Source organism: Hyperolius riggenbachi, chromosome 5 (assembly GCF_040937935.1).
Source record: "Hyperolius riggenbachi isolate aHypRig1 chromosome 5, aHypRig1.pri, whole genome shotgun sequence".
In the NCBI taxonomy this organism is placed as follows: Eukaryota; Metazoa; Chordata; class Amphibia; order Anura; family Hyperoliidae; genus Hyperolius; species Hyperolius riggenbachi.
In genome coordinates this window covers 61,153,291-61,174,759 of record NC_090650.1, presented here as the reverse complement: position 1 = coordinate 61,174,759, position 21,469 = coordinate 61,153,291, and the positions used below count along the sequence as shown (strand labels likewise).

General features: G+C 43.7%; 1 protein-coding gene across 5 annotated transcripts in view; it reads left to right on the top strand.

The window, feature by feature from the left end:
- Window positions 1-21,469, top strand: part of LOC137518226 (uncharacterized) — a 114,958-nt gene that overhangs the window by 37,223 nt on the left and 56,266 nt on the right. For 3 of the 5 annotated variants that reach the window (XM_068235779.1, XM_068235777.1, XM_068235775.1), the window contains one exon: window positions 18,662-18,827. Coding sequence is in view for 1 of the 5 variants with exons in the window: in XM_068235780.1 (XP_068091881.1) it covers window positions 17,291-18,019 (729 nt within the window). In the remaining 4 variants the exon portion in view is untranslated. Of the gene's footprint in view, window positions 1-17,062; window positions 18,611-18,661; window positions 18,828-18,931; window positions 19,028-21,469 lie in introns of those variants that run through there. The other 2 variants (XM_068235776.1, XM_068235780.1) reach the window with 2 other exon arrangements.

The window sequence follows — 21,469 nt, the reverse complement described above, 5'->3', positions numbered from 1 at the left end:
ACAGAAAGACATTTCTGAATGAATAGGCTGTTCCCAGAGTGCTGTATCAAGGCACCTCAGTGGGAAGTCTGTGGGAAGGAAAAAGTGTGGCAGAAAACGCTGCACAACAAGAAGAGGTGACCGGACCCTGAGGAAGATTGTGGAGAAGGACCGATTCCAGACCTTGGGGGATCTGCGGAAGCAGTGGACTGAGTCTGTGGAGTAGAAACATCCAGAGCCACGTGTACAGGCGTGTGCAGGAAATGGGCTACAGGTGTTGCATTCCCCAGGTCAAGCCACTTTTGAACCAGAAACAGCGGCAGAAGTGCCTGACATGGGCTACAGAGAAGCAGCACTGGCTTAGTGGTCCAAAGTACTTTTCTCGGATGAAAGCGACTTTTGCATGTCATTCGGAAATCAAGGTGCCAGAGTCTGGAGGAACACTGGGGAGAGGGAAATACCAAAATGCCTGAAGTCCAGTGTCAAATACCCACAGCTGCTGGCGTTGGTCCACTGTGCTTTATCAAGGGCAGGGTCGATGCAGCTAGCTATCAGGAGATTTTGGAGCACTTCATGCTTCCATCTGCTGAAAAGCATTATGGAGATGAAGATTTCATTTTTTAGCACGACCTGGCACCTGCTCACAGTGCCAAAACCACTGGTAAATGGTTTACTGACCATGGTATATATATACTGTGCTCAATTGGCCTGCCAACTCTCCTGACCTGAACCCCATAGAGAATCTGTGGGATAGTGTGAAGAGAAAGTTGAGGGACGCAAGACCCAACACTCTGGATGAGCTTAAAGAGACACTGAAGCGAAAAAAAAAAATTATGATATTATGATTTGTATGTGTAGTACAGCTAAGAATTAAAACATTAAGATCAGATACATCAGTCTAATTGTTTCCAGCACAGGAAGAGTTAAGAAACTCCAGTTGTTATCTCTATACAAAAAAGCCATTAAGCTCTACGACTTTCAAAGTCGTGGAGAGGGCTGTTATCTGACTTTTATTATCTCAACTGTTTTCTTTTTCTCTGCCAGAGGAGAGGTCATTAGTTCACAGACTGCTCTGAAAAAATCATTTTGAATGCTGAGTGTTGTGTAATCTGCACATATTAGAGAATGATGCAATGTTAGAAAAAACACTATATACCTGAAAATAAAAATATGAGAACATTTTCTTTGCTGCTAATCTTCTAGTAATTATTCATAGTACACAACCAATTCATTATATCATATATTTTTTTCGCTTCAGTGTCTCTTTAACCACTTCGCGTCCCTGGGGTTTTCCCCCTAAAAAACCAGAACAATTTTCTACATTTCACACTCCTCCCATTCATTTGCCAATATCTTTATCACTACTTATCATACATAAATGATCTATACCTTGTTTTTTCCGCCACCAATCAGGCTTTATTTGGGTGGTACTTTTTGCTAAGAATTATATTATTTTCTATGCATTTTAAAGGGAACAAGGGGTAAAAAATGAAAAAAAGTAATTATTTCACAGTTTTCAGCCATTATAGTTTGAAAATAAAAGTTGCTGCTGTAAGTTAAACCCACACATTTTATTTTTCCATTCGATGTGGTTATTTCACCATTTAAAATTCAATCCTAGTACAATGTATGATGACAATAAATTATTTGGATATACAATGCATTTTTTCAGTTTGTGTCCGATTTTTATTTAGTTATTCTTTTCCTCCTTTATAATTCAATCCTCCCCCCAGTTAGTCAGATGTGCACCTACATATGCCTCCCTCCCCCATAGTTGGTCAGATGTGCCTCTGGATGACCCCCAGCCCTTAGTACCCCTCCCCCCCAGCTAGCCAGATGTGGATATTCATCTATTCACCCCCCCCCCCCAAGCTGTCTGGATGTGTCTATTTCTCCCCCTCCCCCCCATAGCCAGGTGTGTGTGCCCCTTAACTCCCCCCCCCGTTTTGTGTGTTGCTCCCCGACAGCCCCCCCCCCCTCCCACAGAGCAGCGGTGTTTCTTCAATCCCCATCCACCCACCCCCTTGCAGAGATCGGCAGCGCAGGGAAGCTATGAAAAGTCTCACCTAATCTTGTTCCTGCGGCGGCGATCGGCTCCCCTCCATTCAGTACCGCTGACAGCCTCCATGTGCAGAGTGGATCGGGTCCCGACTTGATGACGTCATCAAGCCGGGACCCGATCCATTCTGCACATAGAGGCTGTCAGCGGTACGGAATGGAGGGGAGCCGATCGCCGCAGGAAAAAGATTAGGTGAGACTTTTCATAGCTTCCCTGCGATCTCTGCAAGGAGGGGGGGGGTTGTAATTACAGGGGATCGGGCATGGGGTGGGGGGATCGGACACCTGGGAGGGGATCCCTCATTAGTGTAGTTAGACAGAGGGGGATTTATGAGCCCAGGTGCGTGCTAGCACGCACGCTGTGCTCATTTAAAGGGGATAACATATAATCACGTCATGTGGCTTTCACAAGCCACTTGCAATGACGTTATTATACTGTAGTTGGGACATGAACTGGTTAAAGGACTTCCGAGACCAAAATCTGCCCCCAAAACATAAAAAAAGTTAACTACCTGCATGACTTTGTAAGGCACGGAGGACGCCGTCCGTGCCCTCCGTGCCGTTCCGCCTGGTCCCCTCTGCTCAATAGCCCCCCGAAAGGCTGCGACCCCGCGGTCCGGGTCGGTATCTGCAGCCTGCATAAAGATGGCCGCCGGAGCTGGCCACGGCTGCGCAGTCCGCATAGCCGCTACTGCGGCTGCGCAGCTCTAGGGCCAATCCCCCGAACCTTGTAACAGGCTGCGTGGATCGGAGGGTTGGCCCTAGAGCTGCGCAGCCGCCTAGAGCTGCGCAGCCGCAGTAGTGGCTATGCGGACTGCGCAGCCGCTGCCAGCTCCGGCGGCCATCTTTATGCAGGCTGCAGATACCAACCCGGAACGTGGGGTCGCAGCCTTTCGGGGGGGCTATTGAGCAGAGGGGACGAGGCAGAACGGCACGGAGGGCGCGGACGGCGTCCTCCGTGCCTTACAAAGTCATGCAGGTAGTTAACTTTTTTTACGTTTTGGGGGCAGATTTTGGCTTCGGAAGTCCTTTAACCACTTGAGGACCTAGGGCTTTCTACCCCTTAAGGACCGGCCACTTTTTTTCCATTCAGACCACTGCAGCTTTCACGGTTTATTGCTCGCTCATACAACCTACCACCTAAATGAATTTTGGCTCCTTTTCTTGTCACTAATAAAGCTTTCTTTTGGTGCTATTTGATTGCTCCTGCGATTTTTACTTTTTATTATATTCATCAAAAAAGACATGAATTTTGGCAAAAAAATGATTTTTTTAACTTTCTGTGCTGACAGTTTTCAAATAAAGTAAAATTTCTGTATACATGCAGCGCGAAAAATGTGGACAAACATGTTTTTGATAAAAAAAAAACCATTCAGCGTATATTTATTGGTTTGGGTAAAAGTTATAGCGTTTACAAACTATGGTGCAAAAAGTGAATTTTCCCATTTTCAAGCATCTATGACTTTTCTGACCCCCTGTCATGTTTCATGAGGGGCTAGAATTCCAGGATAGTATAAATACCCCCCAAATGACCCCATTTTGGAAAGAAGACATCCCAAAGTATTCACTAAGAGGCATAGTGAGTTCATAGAAGATATTATTTTTTTTGTCACAAGTAAGCGGAAAATGACACTTTGTGACAAAAGAAAAAAAAAAATGTTTCCATTTCTTCTAACTTGCGCCATAAAAAATGAAATCTGCCACGGACTCACCATGCCCCTCTCTGAATACCTTGAAGGGTCTACTTTCCAAAATGGGGTCATTTGTGGGGTGTGTTTACTGTCCTGACATTTTGGGGGGTGCTAAATTGTAAGCACCCCTGTAAAGCCTAAAGGTGCTCATTGGACTTTGGACCCCTTAGCGCAGTTAGGCTGCAAAAAAGTGCCACACATGTGGTATTGCCGTACTCAGGAGAAGTAGTATAATGTGTTTTGGGGTGTATTTTTACACATACCCATGCTGGGTGGGAGAAATATCTCTGTAAATGACAATTTGTTAATTTTTTTTACACACAATTGTCCATTTACAGAGATCTTTCTCCCACTCAGCATGGGTATGTGTAAAAATACACCCCAAAACACATTATACTACTTCTCCCGAGTACGGCGATACCACATGTGTGGCACTTTTTTGCACCCTAACTGCGCTAAAGGGCCCAAAGTCCAATGAGTACCTTTAGGATTTCACAGGTCATTTTGAGAAATTTCGTTTCAAGACTACTACTCACGGTTTAGGGCCCCTAAAATGCCAGGGCAGTATAGGAACCCCACAAATGACCCCATTTTAGAAAGAAGACACCCCAAGGTATTCCGTTAGGAGTATGGCGAGTTCATAGAAGATTTTATTTTTTGTCACAAGTTAGTGGAAAATGACACTTTGTGAAAAAAACAATAAAAATCAATTTTCCGCTAACTTTTGACAAAAAATAAAATCTTCTATGAACTTACCATACTCCTAACGGAATACCTTGGGGTGTCTTCTTTCTAAAATGGGGTCATTTGTAGGGTTCCTATACTGCCCTGGCATTTTAGGGGCCCTAAACCGTGAGGAGTAGTCTGGAAATCAAATTCCGCAAAATGACCTGTGAAATCCTAAAGGTACTCATTGGACTTTGGGCCCTTTAGCACAGTTAGGGTGCAAAAAAGTGCCACACATGTGGTATCGCCGTACTCGGGAGAAGTAGTACAATGTGTTTTGGGGTGTATTTTTACACATACCCATGCTGGGTGGGAGAAATAACTCTGTAAATGGACAATTGTGTGTAAAAAAATCAAAAGATTGTCATTTACAGAGGTATTTCTCCCACCCAGCATGGGTATGTGTAAAAATACACCCCAAAACACATTGTACTACTTCTCCCGAGTACGGCAATACCACATGTGTGGCACTTTTTTGCACCCTAACTGCGCTAAAGGGCCCAAAGTCCAATGAGTACCTTTAGGATTTCACAGGTCATTTTGCGGAATTTGATTTCCAGACTACTCCTCACGGTTTAGGGCCCCTAAAATGCCAGGGCAGTATAGGAAACCCACAAATGACCCCATTTTAGAAAGAAGACACCCCAAGGTATTCCGTTAGGAGTATGGTAAGTTCATAGAAGATTTTATTTTTTGTCACAAGTTAGCGGAAAATTGATTTTTTATTGTTTTTTTCACAAAGTGTCATTTTCCACTAACTTTTCCCTCATAGACCCTAAAACGACATGTATAGCCTGTGGGTGTGGCGGGAAGTGGGGTCTCAGAGGCAATCAAACAATCACGGGACAATCGAAGCCGATCACGGGACAATCAAATACAATCGCAGCACAATCGAATACAAGCGCAGCACAATCAAATCTGATGCACTCGGAAGGTGATGGGGGGTGGTGGTGGGGTGGGGGTTGGTGGGAAGTGGGGTCTCAGAGGCAATCAAACAATCACGGGACAATCAAAGCTGATCACGGGACAATCAAATACAATCGCAGCACAATCGAATGCAAGCGCAGCACAATCAAATCTGATGCACTCGGAAGGTGATGGGGGGTGGGGGTGGGTGGGAAGTGGGGTCTCAGAGGCAATCAAACAATCACGGGACAATCGAAGCCGATCACGGGACAATCAAATACAATCGCAGCACAATCGAATACAAGCGCAGCACAATCAAATCTGATGCACTCGGAAGGTGATGGGGGGTGGGGTGGGGGTTGGTGGGAAGTGGGGTCTCAGAGGCAATCAAACAATCACGGGACAATCGAAGCAGATCACGGGACAATCATATACAATCGCAGCACAATCGAATACAAGCGCAGCACAATCGAAAACAAGCGCAGCACAGTCAAATACAATGCACTTGGACGGTGATTAGGGGGGGGTCTGAGGGCGATTTGAGGGGGTCGGGGGTTGATCAGGAGCCCGCACGGGGCAGACTGAGTCCTGATCTGATGAGAGGCAGACACAGGGGGTTACTGATCGCAGATCAGTTAGTGATCGCTGGGGAGGACAGATGTAAACAAAGAGCAGGGGATGTAATCAGGAGGGGGGTATGAGGGCAATCGAGGGCCTGGGCAGGTGATCGGTTACCCCCGCGGGGCAGTTAGGGTCTGCTCTGATGGGTGGGGGTGCTGAGGGGTGATGGACAGGTGATAGACAGGTGATCAGAGGGGGATCAGAGGGGGATCAGGGGGTAAGGTAGCTGTATACAGATGTATACAGTATACAGGGGGTAGTCTGGGATGGGGTCTGGGGGTGATCTAAAGGTAGGGGGGGATCAGGGGTGACTAGGAGGTAGTTAGGGACCTAAACTAAGGGGCAGCGTCGCTAGTTAGTGGCAGGTGGGGGGGTGGGGGTTTTGCAAGGGTGCTAGGCAGGGGTCTGCTGGGGTGATCAGGGGGGGGTATGAGGCCTGGGGTGGGTGATCAGGGAGGCTGAGGGCAAAAACAACAGTGTGCTGAGTTACTTACGAAGTGGTTCCTCCTCACTAGTGGTCTCTGCAACAATGAGACCACGAGGCGAGGAGGAAGCACGTATAAGGCACTTTGTTTACCTAACAAAGTGCCTTATACTATCTGATTGGTTGCTTTTACGGATTCCTCCGCTCGCCGGCTCTGCTAAGTGGCCAGCGAGCAGAGGCAAAATTCCGGGCTTCCGACTCCCGGCGGAGGATCGCGTCACGGATGACGCGATCGCTCCGCCCATGCCCCTACAAGGACCGCCGCCATTTGTCTATACGGCGGTCCTTGCGGGGTGCACTTCCCAGCCGCTATTTGTATATACGGCGGTTGGGAAGTGGTTAAGGCCGCTATCAAAGCATCCTGGGCCTCCATAACACCTGATCAGTGCCACAGGCTGATTGCCTCCATGCCACGCCGCATTGAAGCAGTCATTTCTGCAAAAGGATTCCTGATCAAGTATTGAGTGCATAACTGAACATAATTATTTAAAGGTTGACTTTTTTTGTTTTAAAAACACTTTTCTTTTATTGGTCGGATGAAATATGCAAATTTTTTGAGATAGGAATTTTGGATTTTCATGAGCTGTATGCCAAAATCATCAGTATTAAAACAATAAAAGGCTTAAACTACTTCAGTTGTGTGTATTTGAATCTAAAATATATGAAAGTCTAATGTTTATCAGTACATTACAGAAAATAATGAACTTTATCACAATATGCTAATTTTTTGAGAAGGACCTGTATAGATTGTATACGAATCGCATAGCGGTATGCGAATTCTGCGGGGTCTACCATGCAGATTTTTTTTTGCACAGAAAAACGCTCAGATATCCGACAAGTGGAAACAGGCCCGAGGAGAGCCCCGAGGTGAGGGAGGGGGGGAACTTCCCCCCTCCCCGCCGAATGTGGCCATGGCTTTCCCCTCATGCTGCGACCCCTCCAGACCCCACAAATCGGCCCTGGGCGGGCCCCAGGGAGGGGGGGCCCGCTCTGAAATTCTGCAGGGGGGCCCGGTGGGGCCTAGTTACGCTTCTGCACAGTACTACTCAACTTGGGGAACTTGGCTGCTGTAGCAGGCCAAACGGCTGAGTGAGGAGGAAAGGCGTGAGGACCACAAGAGACATACAAGCCTACGGTGGCTGGAAGATGCCTTGGGTACCTGAAAGAAAGAACTAACTAATTTTAGCTCTGGTATCCTTTAATGTTAATCACCTTTATATAGATAAGTTGATAGTTAACTATATGAATGGTGTATTAGCAGCACGCTAAAGCAGTGAAAAGGTAAAAAAAAAGTGCAAAGTAGAAGACCACCACCAGAATCATGAAATGGCATGTTTAGAAAATTATCATTGCATGATATGTGTCTATATGTTGATTATTGTCTAAACTGACTAGTTGGTGGGCACTGGGCAGGCATACATGAAATAAAGTAAAGGCGTCTAGAAAACAGGGCGCACGGTATTGCAGATAGTAGAATATCGCTAAAATAAGCGATATTCTACTGCTGATATTTTACTATAGTTAACCTAACCATACTCTCACACAGAAGCCTCCCCTGTTGGTGCCTAACTGTAAAACTCCCCTGGTGGTATCTAACCCTGAACTCCCACTGGTGGTACCTACCTAACCCTTAGATCCCCCCATGGTGCCTATCCCCGGTGGTGCCTTCCCTTACCCCCTCTCCTACCCCCCCCCCCCCCCTCCTCGCAGCACTATTGCTGCTAAGATGCTAATTTTGGGCACTGGGAGGTGGCCAATGAGCATCAATCATTTAGAGTTTCAGCAGACGCTCGATAGAATCACTGGCACCCACTATGCGAGCACCCGCAATTTGCATTTCAACAAACCCCTGGCACCCGTGACTCTATCGTGCACCTGCGGATGTGGAAATTTTCAATGGTCTTTCTCAATTGTTTATGTATTTTCCGCAAGCGCCCATACGCATCCTAATGGTTTAACTGTCATTGGACACGTATATCACGCTGTGGTGCGCTTCATGCGTCTATGCGTACACCATAGCGTAAGTAGATAGGACGTGATTGGGCGAGCGTGTCACGTGATGACACGCTACGCCAGCGCGTCAGCATGACGTGGCCACGTCACGCGGACAGTCAGGGCGGTAGCGGCGACGGTGTTTGTATTTAATGGGGAACTTGTCAGTACCCCGCTATCCTCTGAAGAAGCAGCAGTAGCTGCGATACATGTGAGGGACAGCGCAGCGGACGTCTATTCCTTGGGGGGCTTTCTGGTAAGATACCTTTTGCATCACTATACTATTCACGGAGGTTCTGTATCCAATTTTCTGACCCACATGTCTCTATTTGTACTATATATATCTCTTTTAACCTGACTGGGTTATTGTTATTTATTCACATACACTGGTCATGTGTGGGATCTGTGTTTTTTGGATCAGTTGATTATGTATATGTATCTATTACTGTCAGACCCCAGGTCTATTATATATACTTTGTGAGATCCATGTATCCACAATATTTATTGTATCCTATTTCCACGTCCTTATGCGCTGTACTTTGTGTTTTTAATTGTTTTTATATTGTTTATCATTAATAAAAAGCATCAATATTTATCTTGAGATACTTGCTTATTTGATTATATGCTTTTTGCTGTATGGATGGCTTTTCTTTTTTTGATGTGCATTTTCAATGGTTACCTCTCGGCGCCCAAAACTAAAGCCACGATTTGCATCACAAATGGTAAATTAGGCACCGGCTGGCACCTGATGGAGGCCGTCCCCCTGAGCCCAAATCGCTGCGTTTATCACAGGCGCCAATGCAGCACCCTTTCTTCCATAAGGGCACCTGTGTCCTTTTTTTCCTGTTTTGACTGGGCAGTATACCCCGTGCCACATGCCTATCCTGTTGGCTGTAGCTGGGTTGGTATATTTATTTGCATATTTACATTCTAACACCTCCCATTTTAAAGTGGGGACCACTTTTGTGATGTATGAGTTTTATAGTGTGGCTCTATAAATGCCCTGGACTGTCTTGGCAACTGGTCTTGGCTAGTAGTGTGCAACTGCCACAAAAAGGCTCCAGTGGTCACATGGCAGCTATTTTACCTGTTAAATATTGGAATTCATGCTAATTTTAACCACTCTGTGACTGCCTAACGCCGATCGGCAGCTGCTGAGTGGGCGTACGTTAAAAAAGGGCGCCCGGAAAAAAGGGCGCAGGGTTTTAAACGATAAGCATGAATAACAAAAAAATTGTGCTATATTTCGTTTAACCTCCCTGGCGGTAAGCCCGAGCTGAGCTCGGGCTATGCCGCGCAGGAGGATTTCTCAGGGCCTGCTGGGGCGATTCGCCCCATTCAAAGTGCTGTGCGCGCAGCCAGCACTTTGCTAGCCGCGCGCACAGCTCGATCGCCGCCGCTCTGCGGCGATCGCCCGCACGCAGCGGTAAAAGAGGGCCCCCCGCCAGAGCCCTGCGCTGCCCGGACCAATGAGTTCCGGGCAGCGCTATGGGCTGGATCGAGTGCGCATGACGTCAGGACGTCGGCTGACGTCCATGACGTCATGCCGATCGTCGCCATGGCGACAGGAGAAGCCAAACAAGGGAACGCGTTATATACGCGCTCCCCTGTTTGCTATTGATGCCGGCGACGATCGCACTAGAGGGCCACATGCGCCCTCTAGTGGTGTTTCATGTAGCTACCACTCTGGTACTCTGGTAGCTTTACATGAAACAAAAAAAAAATAAAAAAAAACGATTTTTTTGCTCATTTGCAAAAAAAAATTACCCGCCAAGGAGGTTAAAAATAATGTTTTATAAAGTTATAAATCAATAAATAATGTGTATGAAATCTGGAATTGTAAAAACGATAATCTTCTCTGTTTAAAACGTGAAATGTATAATAACGTTTTATAAAAGATTAATAAGAATGTTACTAAAACTATACTTAACCCTACTCTCATACAGAACCCTCCCTGTACCTACCCCTAACCCCTAGACCCCCCTGGTGGTGCCTAAACCTAAGATTCCCCTGGTGGTGCCTAAACCTAAGACCCCCCTGGTGGTGCCTAAACCTAAGACCCCCCCTGGTGGTGCCTAAACCTAAGACCCCCCTGTGATAAGCATTAATAACGTTTTAAAAAAGTATTGTGCTATTTTTCGTTTAAAAATAATGTTTTAAAAAAATATTGTACTGTTTTTCGTTTAAAAATAATGTTTGAAAAATTATAAATCATTAAATAATGTGTAATCATGAGAAGCAGTTATAAAACATTAAAAGTCTCCGGGCGCCGCTTGTAAAACGTTATTTTTCTCCGGCGCCCTTTTTTCCTGTTGGGCGCCCATTAAACGATATTTATTATAGGAGTGAATGGCGGCGCCCTTTTTGTCGACCTGCCTCATGCGCCCACATTTCCTGCTTCCGCTGAGTGGCTCCCCCAGGACCCTGCGTCGAGTCCTGGGGGCGGAGATTAGCAGGGAGTGCGTGAGCATGCACGATCGTTCCCTGGCAAGTTGCGGAGCTCCCTGATCAGCCTGCCAGGCCGCGATTATGGCTGGCAGGCAGTTAGACAAAAAAAACAAAAAAACCTTTATTTACATGTACAGTGCTGCGATCTACTGCATCGCTGTACGGGGGACAGCTCTGTCACTGAGCTGTCCCCTCGAGTGGCAGGGAAACAGATCCCTCTCATAGGGAGATTCCTATTAGAGGCAATCTCTGTGATTGGATCTTGGGGGGGAGGCAAAAAAAAAAATCACTTTATTTATAAAACAAAAGGGCACGAATATTAATAAAAAAAAAAAAATACAAATTGCAAATTACAAATCGCAGCAGCAATCAGATGCCATCATGCCACCAACAGAAAGCTTTATTGATTGCAAGAAAATGAGCCATGAGCAATTTGTGTGCTAAGTTGTGTGGCCAGGCAGCGAACTGTAAGGCCTTACATCGCAAGCGCTGAGAGATTTATAGGGCTATTTTTGAAGGGCTTTTACAAGAGCTTTCTGAGCGATTTTCGATTAGAAAAGCACTTTTAAAAGCACTTTTGTGCAGTGATGATTTTTTTCACGTCAGTCAGGAAGTGAACTCTTTAACCCGGAAATTGGATAGAAAGCTCATCGCTTATATGAGAACACTCACATGAGCCACCATTGCACCAGTGCTTTTAACCAGTTCGCATTCAGTCGTTTTTCGCTTCATGCATCCGAACAATGTTCACCTCCCATTCATTAGCCTATAACTTTATTACTACTTATCACAATGAACTGATCTATATCTTGTTTTTTCCGCCACCAATTAGGCTTTCTTTGGGGGGTACATTTTACTAAGAGCCACTTTACTGTAAATGCATTTTAAAAGGAAGAATAAGAAGAAAACGGAAACAAATCATTATTTCTCACTTTTCGGCAATTATAGTTTTAAAATAATACATGCCTCCATAATTAAAACCCACGTATTGTATATGCCCATTTGTCCCGTTTATTACACCATTTAAATTATGTCCCTATCACAATGTATGGCGACAATATTTTATTCGGAAATAAAAGTGCATTTTTTCCGTTTTGCATTCATCACTATTTACAAGCTTATAATAAAAAAAAAAAAGAAATATTTCATCTTTACATAGATATTTAAAAAGTTTAGACCCTTAGGTAAATATTTGTGTTTTTTTTTTTTTTTTTAATTGTAATGTTTTTGTTTTTTTTTAATTAAACATTTTATGTGGGTATTTTTGGGAGGGTGGGATTGAAATTGTATTTTTTTTGTAAATATATGTGCATTTTTATTTTTATTTAACATTTAGATGTAGTTTACTTTTTGGCCACAAGATGGCAGCCATGAGTTGTTTACAGTGACGTCACTCTAAGCATACCACGTACGCTTAGAGCGACATAGGAAGCAGAAAAAGCGTAGCTTCCGAGAGAAGCTGTCGCTTTTTCTGCGGGGGAGAGGAATCAGTGATCGGGCACCGTTGCCCGATTCACTGATTCACTGGCTAACAAACCGCCGGCCGATCGCGCGCGTGCACGCGCGCGATCGGCCGCGTGGACGCGCAGGAGCGCACATGGCTTCCTGGACGTGAGTTTCACGTCCAGGAATGTGAAATAGTTAAGGAGAAAAATCGCCATTGCTAACAAAAGAGTGAAATCACTCTTAGGGCTTAATGCATTAAACCGTGATAACTCATATCAGGTCGGTTTTCTGTGTTTCTTCGTGTTTGCGCAGGATCGCGAACTTGCGTGCAAATCATGAATTTTCACACAAAACAGCCGCGGTGTCGCACGAAAATTTGCAATTGTGTGCGAAAACTCACGATTGCGAGCGCAAATTCGTGATGGTGCGCAAACGTGAAAATGCGTGCGATAACGCCCATGACATGAGTTATCATGGTTTAGTGAATCAAGCCCTTAGTGTGAACAAACCCATAAAGCTGCTGTGTGCTGAATTGTATAAAATGGTCGGTCACTAAAGGGGTCTAAGCTGAATTGTAAGAAATGGCCCGGCCATTAGGGGGTGTAAGCCTGCGGTCCTCAAGCAGCTAAGCTCTAACAAGAATGGGGAGTGAGAGGATAAGATGAATGTTTAGGGGAATTCATATGTTCTGCTGTACGGTGGAAAATTACAGTAAATGTATATTGTCCCTGAGGTAGTAACTGAGTAAGATGCATATATGAGGTGTAACTAGTGGTGCTTGTAATGGGTAAATTATGATTACACAAAACTTCTCGTAATTTTTTCACAATTATACATTGCGTAATTGTAAACACTTTGCGTACAGCATACTACATTTGTGAATCGTAATTATGCCTGTAATGACACAAAAACGCATGACTTCACATTTAATACATAAAAATATTCGCATCTATTCACCAGTGTACTGAGCATGCGCAGCTATTCGTTTACTATTCAATGGGAAAAATGCATTCGTATGCGAAAAAAATAGTGTCCATCAGCCAGTATACTGCGCATGTGTTGCTATTACTTAAATATTTAATGCGAAAAATCGGTTTGCATGCGTAAAAACTTTCCCGTCCATGTCACACAAAGAAAATTACATGACATTCGTAAATTCCACCTACTTCTAGAGAATTTACACAAACTAAATTTAACGTAAATTCCTCTTACATGCGTAATTAAGGTTAGATTATGTTTCCATGTAAAAAATTTTTACACGTAATCTGCAAATTTCACATTGCGATTCCAAAGCTTAAAGGGAACCAGAGACGAAGCATAGGTGAAAAATGGACAAAGATGTTATACATACCTGGGGCTTCCTCCAGCTCCATAAACCTGGATCGCTCCCACGCCGACGTCCTCCGCTGCCTCTGTCTGTCGGTACTGGGTCCCGTCACTTCCGCCAGACGTGACCAGTTGTACGCATGCGCAGGGGCTCCCTCCGGCTTTGTACGCATGCGCCTGCGCAGTTTGGAGGGAGCGCACTGCGCTTACGTCGACTGGCTCGATTGGCCAAAAATACAGGACCCGGTACCGGCGGACAGAGGCAGCGGAGGACGGCGGTGTGGCAGCGATCCAGGCTTATTGAGCTGGAGTAGAGTTGGGCGAACTGTTAGCGCAACTGCAGCCGAACTGTTCGGCTGCCCAACCTGTCATGTGGCTGTGGCTCTTACTACTTCCGGGTCGCAATGACCCGGAGTAGTACATCTGCGCTGGCCCGGCGGAGCGTGTCCTAGATCGCGATCCCGTTGCCGGGCACTCTCTGTGCATGTGTGTGACGTCATGAGTGACGTCACACACATGCGCAGAGAGTGCACGGCAACGGGAGCGCAATCTAGGACGCGCTCCGCCGGGCCAGCGCAGACATACTACTCCGGGTCATTGCGACCCGGAAGTAGTAAGAGCCACAGCCACATGACAGGTTGGGCAGCCGAACAGTTCGGCTGCAGTTGCGCTAACAGTTCGCCCAACTCTAAGCTGGAGGAAGCCCCAGGTATGTATAAATCTATTTATTTTTTGTCTCTGGTTCTCTTTAATTGTGAATTATGATGCGTAAATACGCATAGGCATAATTTCTGCCCACTACTAGTTGTAACAAGAGTTTATACCTACTAAATTACAAAAAAAAAAAAAAAACTGACTGTAACGTAGCTAAGAAGCTATGAGCCCCAGTGCAAGTTTTACATTGGGCCCACCCAAGCATTTTATACGTACATAACAATTGATTTTGCACACCAAAAGCTGCCAAAGACAACCACAGTGTCAGAGGTACAAGAAGGGGCTGGGGAACACTTTGTTAATGATTACTACTATTTAAAGCATCTACAGAAGTGAATATTACCAGCACAAGACCAATAGAGAGCTAATACTGCAGCCCCGGTGCGGTCAAAACCTCTGAATCCCCTATTGCTATGCCACTGAAAACTGATTTAGGCCTCTTGCACACTGCAAGCGATTCCGATTCAGATTCCGCTTTTTAATCAGTTTTTACATCCGATTCCGATTTGCAGTTTGCTCCCTGCACACTGCAAATCGGAATCTGAATCGGATGTAAAAACTGATTAAAAAGCGGAATCTGAATCTGAATCACTTGCAGTGTGCAAGAGGCCTTAAGCGGACCCAAGCCAAACCTTTTTTTTAATTAAAAATATTTAGTTGCAGCACTCTGACACATACAAAGATAAATAAACACTCCTTCAAACCTATGAACATTTCAGTGCATGCTTTTCACCCTTCTCTTTATCATAACTACGGTTACACTGGGGGCAGCCATTAGCAATTCCTCCATTGCCAGACACCACTTACTTCACCAGTTTGCCGGATTTTGTCCCGCAATTTGAAAGGAAGGGAGGGGTTCCTCCAATAAATGTAAAATATTTTATATTTGTCATCATGCAGCTGAAAAAAGCTGCTATTTATTATTATAATTTAGAAAATAGATTTTATTTCTGAAATCTTGTATTTTTAATTTGGGTCCACCTTAAGGGCCAGTGCACACGAAAAACCTCTAGCACAGTGATGGCTAACCTTGGCACTCCAGCTGTGACAAAACTACAAATCCCATCATGCCTCTGCCTACCCGAGTGAGGGTGCGTTTCCACTAGTGCGGTGGGAAATCGCCGCGGATTCTCCGCGGACGAATTCGCATGCAGGAGCGAAATCGCATGCGGTTGTATGCGAATTTTACTGCGAATTCGCAAACGATTTCGCATGGATGGCGCTGTGTGCGAATTTAACCATGTCAGTGCTTTTTCATTGATTCCATGCGAAATCGTATGCGAATTCGCATGAAAATTCGCATGAAAAAACACCATGCGAATTCCCTATTAAATACATTGTATGCGAATCGCATGCATGTGTGCGGTGTCCGAATTCGGATGACTCTGCTGAGCAGATTTTTCCTGCACAAGAAAACGCTCCGTTTTCCTGACAAGTGGACACAGGCTCATTCACTTTTTTTGGTTATGCGAATTTGCATGCGGGGAACGCATGCGAATTCGCGTTAGTGGAAACGCACCCTTATGCTTAGAGCTTTCAGAGTATTGCAATGCCTCATGGGACTTGTAGTTCCACCACAGCTGGAGTGCCAAAGTTAGCCATCACTGCTCTAGGAGGTCTGCAAAACGCTAGAGGTTTTTGAAGCAGATTTTCAGACTGATTCTAGGCATGTTTAGAGAGTTTTTCTAAACATGCCTAGCATTTTTTGGAGCTTTTTTGTGTAGCAGATTACAAATATTGTTACAGTAAAGCTGTTACTGAACAGCTACTGTAAAAAAAACTCCTGGAGAACCGCTCTGATCTAGCGTTTTTCAGAGCGGTTTTCCACTTTCCTATACTTTAACATTGAGGCAGAAATGCCTCAGAAATCCGAAAAATGCTGCAGCCCCCGAGTTTGCGTTTGGGGAAAAAACAAACCGCTCTGGTGTGCACCAGCCCATTCACTTTCATCAGCCAGGTGGTTCTCCCCCTGCAAGCATTTTAAAAAACGCTCCAGAACCGCTCTGGTGTGCACTAGCCCATAGGCTGGATGCACACATAACATAACTAGAAAGGTCACGTGTTTACGTCACGTGTGGGTTTTTTACTGCATTTTTGGTGCGTTTGAGTTAGCGCTTTTTTTTTTTTACTGCCGATGTGTTTTTCAAGCGGTTTGTGTGTGTTTTAATGCATTTGCGTTTCGCATATACAAAACGCATATGCGTTTTCAACGCATATAAAACGCATTGAAAACGCATGAAAAATGCATACCATTGTGTTTCCATTGACTTTCATTATGTGCATTTTTGATGCGTTTTTTAATATTATGCAACAAAACATGTATTTTTAAAAAGGCGTTGTTAGAAAATGCATATGCGTTTTTTATATGCGTTTTTTCCTGCGGCCCATAGACTTCCATTAGGAGCAAAAACACAGCATTTTTCCGCATCGCTAGTGTTTCTGCTAAGTGTGCACCTGCCATAAATCAAGATAACAGCTAATGTTTTCTAATATACATTAATTACAATTATATCCAAAATTATAATATAGTTATTAACAAAAGTGGATAAAAATGTTCATAATTTGTAAACAGTAGAGAAAACGTAAGGAATTAGTAGTATTTGGACATATGAGCCATCTCCCAACTGACCAGGATAAAAAAAATGCCTGCATGAGATCATCCTCATGGCTCCCAACTGACCAGGATTCAAAATATGCCTGCATGAGACCACTGGCATGAGCTCAACTGCTGAAGATGGCATGAGCTCAACTGCCGAAGATGGCAGTTGGAAGTCATTAGTCAGTTAAATGCCATTGGAAACTGCAGCAATTTGCGAGTCTCCAGCTGAATTTATATCTTAGAAGAAAAAAAAGGCTTTTGGAAGAAGAAAAACCTGACAAGAGGGCTGAATAGGACATCATGATGACTGGACCAGGCCCAAGCCATGGGCAGGGATCACCGAGGAGGAGGGGGAAGAAGAGGAGCAGAGGAGGGCCGGCTGTCAGCAGCCAGGCCACAACAGGGAAGCAGAGGGCGAAGAAAAGAAGACGGAGGGGTCCAAAGCCCTGGCTGCCAGACCTGCGGCTGACCATGGAGGACAAGATGGGTCTCCAAGGCACAGGGATGCTCCACTGCAGAGTGTTAGAGGCAGCTGTGAAACTCTTGAGACAACAGTTCCAGGATGCGACTGGTCTTCCTTGCATCAGAGCAGTGTGCTTTTCGGTCAGACCCAGAACAGTGCCCACTGTTCAGTTCCACGTGGATTGCCAACATCAGCATGGATTTGTCACCGCATGTGAAGGTACAAAGGTGGTGGTTGCAGACAGCTACAAGGCCATGGCTTTTGGAAGTATGGCCATCAGGCAGATAAAAGACAGCTACAAATACTACATAAAGAACCCAACAAAAAACATGGAGTATCTGGCGGTGGACCAACAATCAAGCACCAACAAAGACTGCGTCATCCATTGCATTGCAAATGCCTACGAGCTGCTGGCAGCAGATGGGAACCCGGAGTGTGTGTACAACAAGCAACTTATGAGACCACATCTGCTGCAGTGCTTCACCAACAGGAAGATAACTGAATTTCCCAAGGATTACAAACCAGCAGGACAACCTTCAGTGAAACCTTTTAAATGGAAGCCCTGAAGCTAGAGTGGATTCTCCATTGCATTGCTTGCCTCCCATCACCTGCAACACCAGCATCTCTGCAATGATACAGTCACCGGTCACGTAAGTAGTAGCTGACTATTCTCCTAACATGTTAATCTTTACTAACTCAGGAATGAGATGCCATGCTAGCAAATGAAAGCCACTAGCCACTTATTAATGAACTGGCTGCTTAATAATTAACCGGCAGGTGGAATTCATTTGCTAATGCCCTAATTTTTAATAGATTTTTTTTTGGGGGGGGGGGGGGATTCATTTTTTTTCTATACCATCAAATGTATAAATGAATAAAAATAGTTTTTAATGGCATCATCCTGGGTTAGTGATAATTTACATGTAAGAAGGATTGTCCACCCGACCCAAGCCATACCTTCTGTTCCATGCTGCAAACATCTATCCGCTCCACTCCAACATCCTAATCGCCTCTGTCTCCACGCTGAAACATCCAGCTCAGCTTAAACACCCCTCTACAAGCAGCCTAATAAACAGGCTGGGTTAGTATCTAAAAACAAAGCTTTGTGAGTATCTATAAAACAGTCTGGGTAAGTATCTAAAAAAAACCAAAGCAAGGTGAGTATCTATAAAACAGTCTGGGTAAGTATCTAAAACAACCAAAGCTAGGTGAGTATCTATAAAACAGTCTGGGTAAGTATCTAAAAAAAACCCAAAAAACTAGGTGAGTATCTATAAAACAGTCTGGGTAAGTATCTAAAATAAAAACCAAAAAACTAGGTGAGTATCTATAAAACAGTCTGGGTAAGTATCTAAAAAAAACCCAAAAAACTAGGTGAGTATCTATAAAACAGTCTGGGTAAGTATCTAAAAAAACAAAGCTAGGTGAGTATCTATAAAACAGTCTGGGTAAGTATCTAAAACAAAAAAAAAAACTAGGTGAGTATCTATAAAACAGTCTGGGTAAGTATCTAAAAAAAAACCAAAAAACTAGGTGAGTATCTATAAAACAGTCTGGGTAAGTATCTAAAAAAAACAAAGCTAGGTGAGTATCTATAAAACAGTCTGGGTAAGTATCTAAAAAAACAAAGCTAGGTGAGTATCTATAAAACAGTCTGGGTAAGTATCTAAAAAAACAAAGCTAGGTAAGTATCTATAAAACAGTCTGGGTAAGTATCTAAAAAAAAAAAAAAACTAGGTGAGTATCTATAAAACAGTCTGGGTAAGTATCTAAAAAAAACAAAGCTAGGTGAGTATCTATAAAACAGTCTGGGTAAGTATCTAAAAAAAAAAAAAAAACTAGGTGAGAATCTATAAAACAGTCCGGGTGAGTATCTAAAAAAAAAAAAAACAACAGGTGAGTATCTATAAAATAGTCTGGGTAAGTATCTAAAAAAACAAGACTAGGTGAGTATCTATAAAACAGTCTGGGTAAGTATCTAAAAAAACAAGACTAGGTGAGTATCTATAAAACAGTCTGGGTAAGTATCTAAAAAAACAAGACTAGGTGAGTATCTATAAAACAGTCTGGGTAAGTATCTAAAAAAACAAAGCTAGGTGAGTATCTATAAAACAGTCTGGGTAAGTATCTAAAAAAAAAAAAAAAACTAGGTGAGTATCTATAAAACAGTCTGGGTAAGTATCTAAAAAAAACAAAGCTAGGTGAGTATCTATAAAACAGTCCGGGTAAGTATCTAAAAAAAAAAAAAAAAAACTAGGTGAGTATCTATAAAACAGTCCGGGTTAGTATCTAAAAAAACAAAACCAGGTGAGTATCTATAAAATAGTCTAAGTAAGTATCTAAAAAAAACAAGACTAGGTGAGTATCTAATAAATATGCTAGGTGAGTATTATCCTTCACCCAGGGCAATAACTTTCTTCTTTACTTTGTTGTTGTTGTTGTAGCCCCCCCCCCCCCAAAAAAAAAAATACAAAATGTAAAAAAATAATGCAAAAAAAAGACACCCCCCCCCCCCCCCTAAAAAAAAAGAACAAAAAAAATACAAAATGTTACAAATGCAAAAAAAAAACAAAAATAATAATAATAATAAATAATGTGTATTAGGTTTGCACTGACAGACTGACTAAATGACAAATCAGGGTTCACAATGAAGCTGGGCATACACTATTAGATTTTTTGAAGATCAGATAAACGATCGATATCCCCCTAATATTGATCCTTTATCTGAGTACCACCCTGCACAAACTGGCGGGTGACCCCTGCGCCCCCTGGGTAATCAAGAACTAAAGAACTGAGTAATCAAGCTAATGTTTGATTGATATATTGATCAAAAATTATTTAATAATGACCTCATTTTTAATAGATTTTTGTTTTAATCAATTTTTCCATACAACAAATGTCTAAATTATGACAAATGTCTAATGATGATTGCCCACCTTCACACAGCCAGGCATACAGACTTACACCGACTGAATGACATACCCTGACTGAAGTAGAGTGACGCACACAGACACACACTCACTGACTAACTGCAGTGATAGGGCAGAGCATACAGGTTAGGTGATGTAGGGATAGACAGACTCACAGTGACTGTAGTGATAGGGTAGGGCATACAGGTTAGGAGATAAAGGGTTAGACAGACTGACAGTGACTGTAGTGATAGGGTACGGCATACAGGTTAGGAGATGTTGGGATAGACAGACTCACAGTGACTGTAGTGATAGGGTAGGGCATACAGGTTAGGAGATGAAGGGTTAGACAGACTGACAGTGACTGTAGTGATAGGGTAGGGCATACAGGTTGGGAGATGTAGTGTTAGATAACAGTATTTGTATGTTCTCCTCTGAAGCATGGTTACCTTTGTTTAGTGTCTGTGAAGTCCCATTCTGCAGATATTCCCATTTTCTGCTAGCCTGCAGGGGGAAGTGGGAATGCCTGAGAAATGGGACATCAAACAAAGTTAACATGCTATTTTACTATTAATCATAATTAGCTACTTAATTTTGTCTCTGTGAAGTCCCTTCTTTTTTTTTAGTAATCTGATCTTCCCAGAGGGAATATTTCAGACATGGAACATCACAGAGACACAGTAAAGGCGCACAGCTAATCATGCCCCAGAATAGAATATACAAATACTTTGTATAAAAAAAAAAAAAAACACACGAGGTAAAAGATGACTAGCATCTATTAGAGTAGGGTAGCGTAGTGTAGTGTAGGACCTGTCCGAGAGGAGTCTACCTTGGCGTTGGTGGGCAGGCTTACAATCTTTTGGCCAAAGATGTTCATGTTATCTGCAGGGAATAAGGTGCTCATACACTTATCAATTTTATCCATCAGATTCGATCAATATGATTAAATCTGCTGGAGATCGATGCCACAATATGGCTGTCCGATCATAATTCCCAGCAATTCCCTTCACAGATACTGCAGGCCTCATTTAGCCTATGAAGGGGGACAACATAAAAGGAATAACAGGGCCACCTCTCTTTATACAGTATCATTTTTGGCCAATTGAT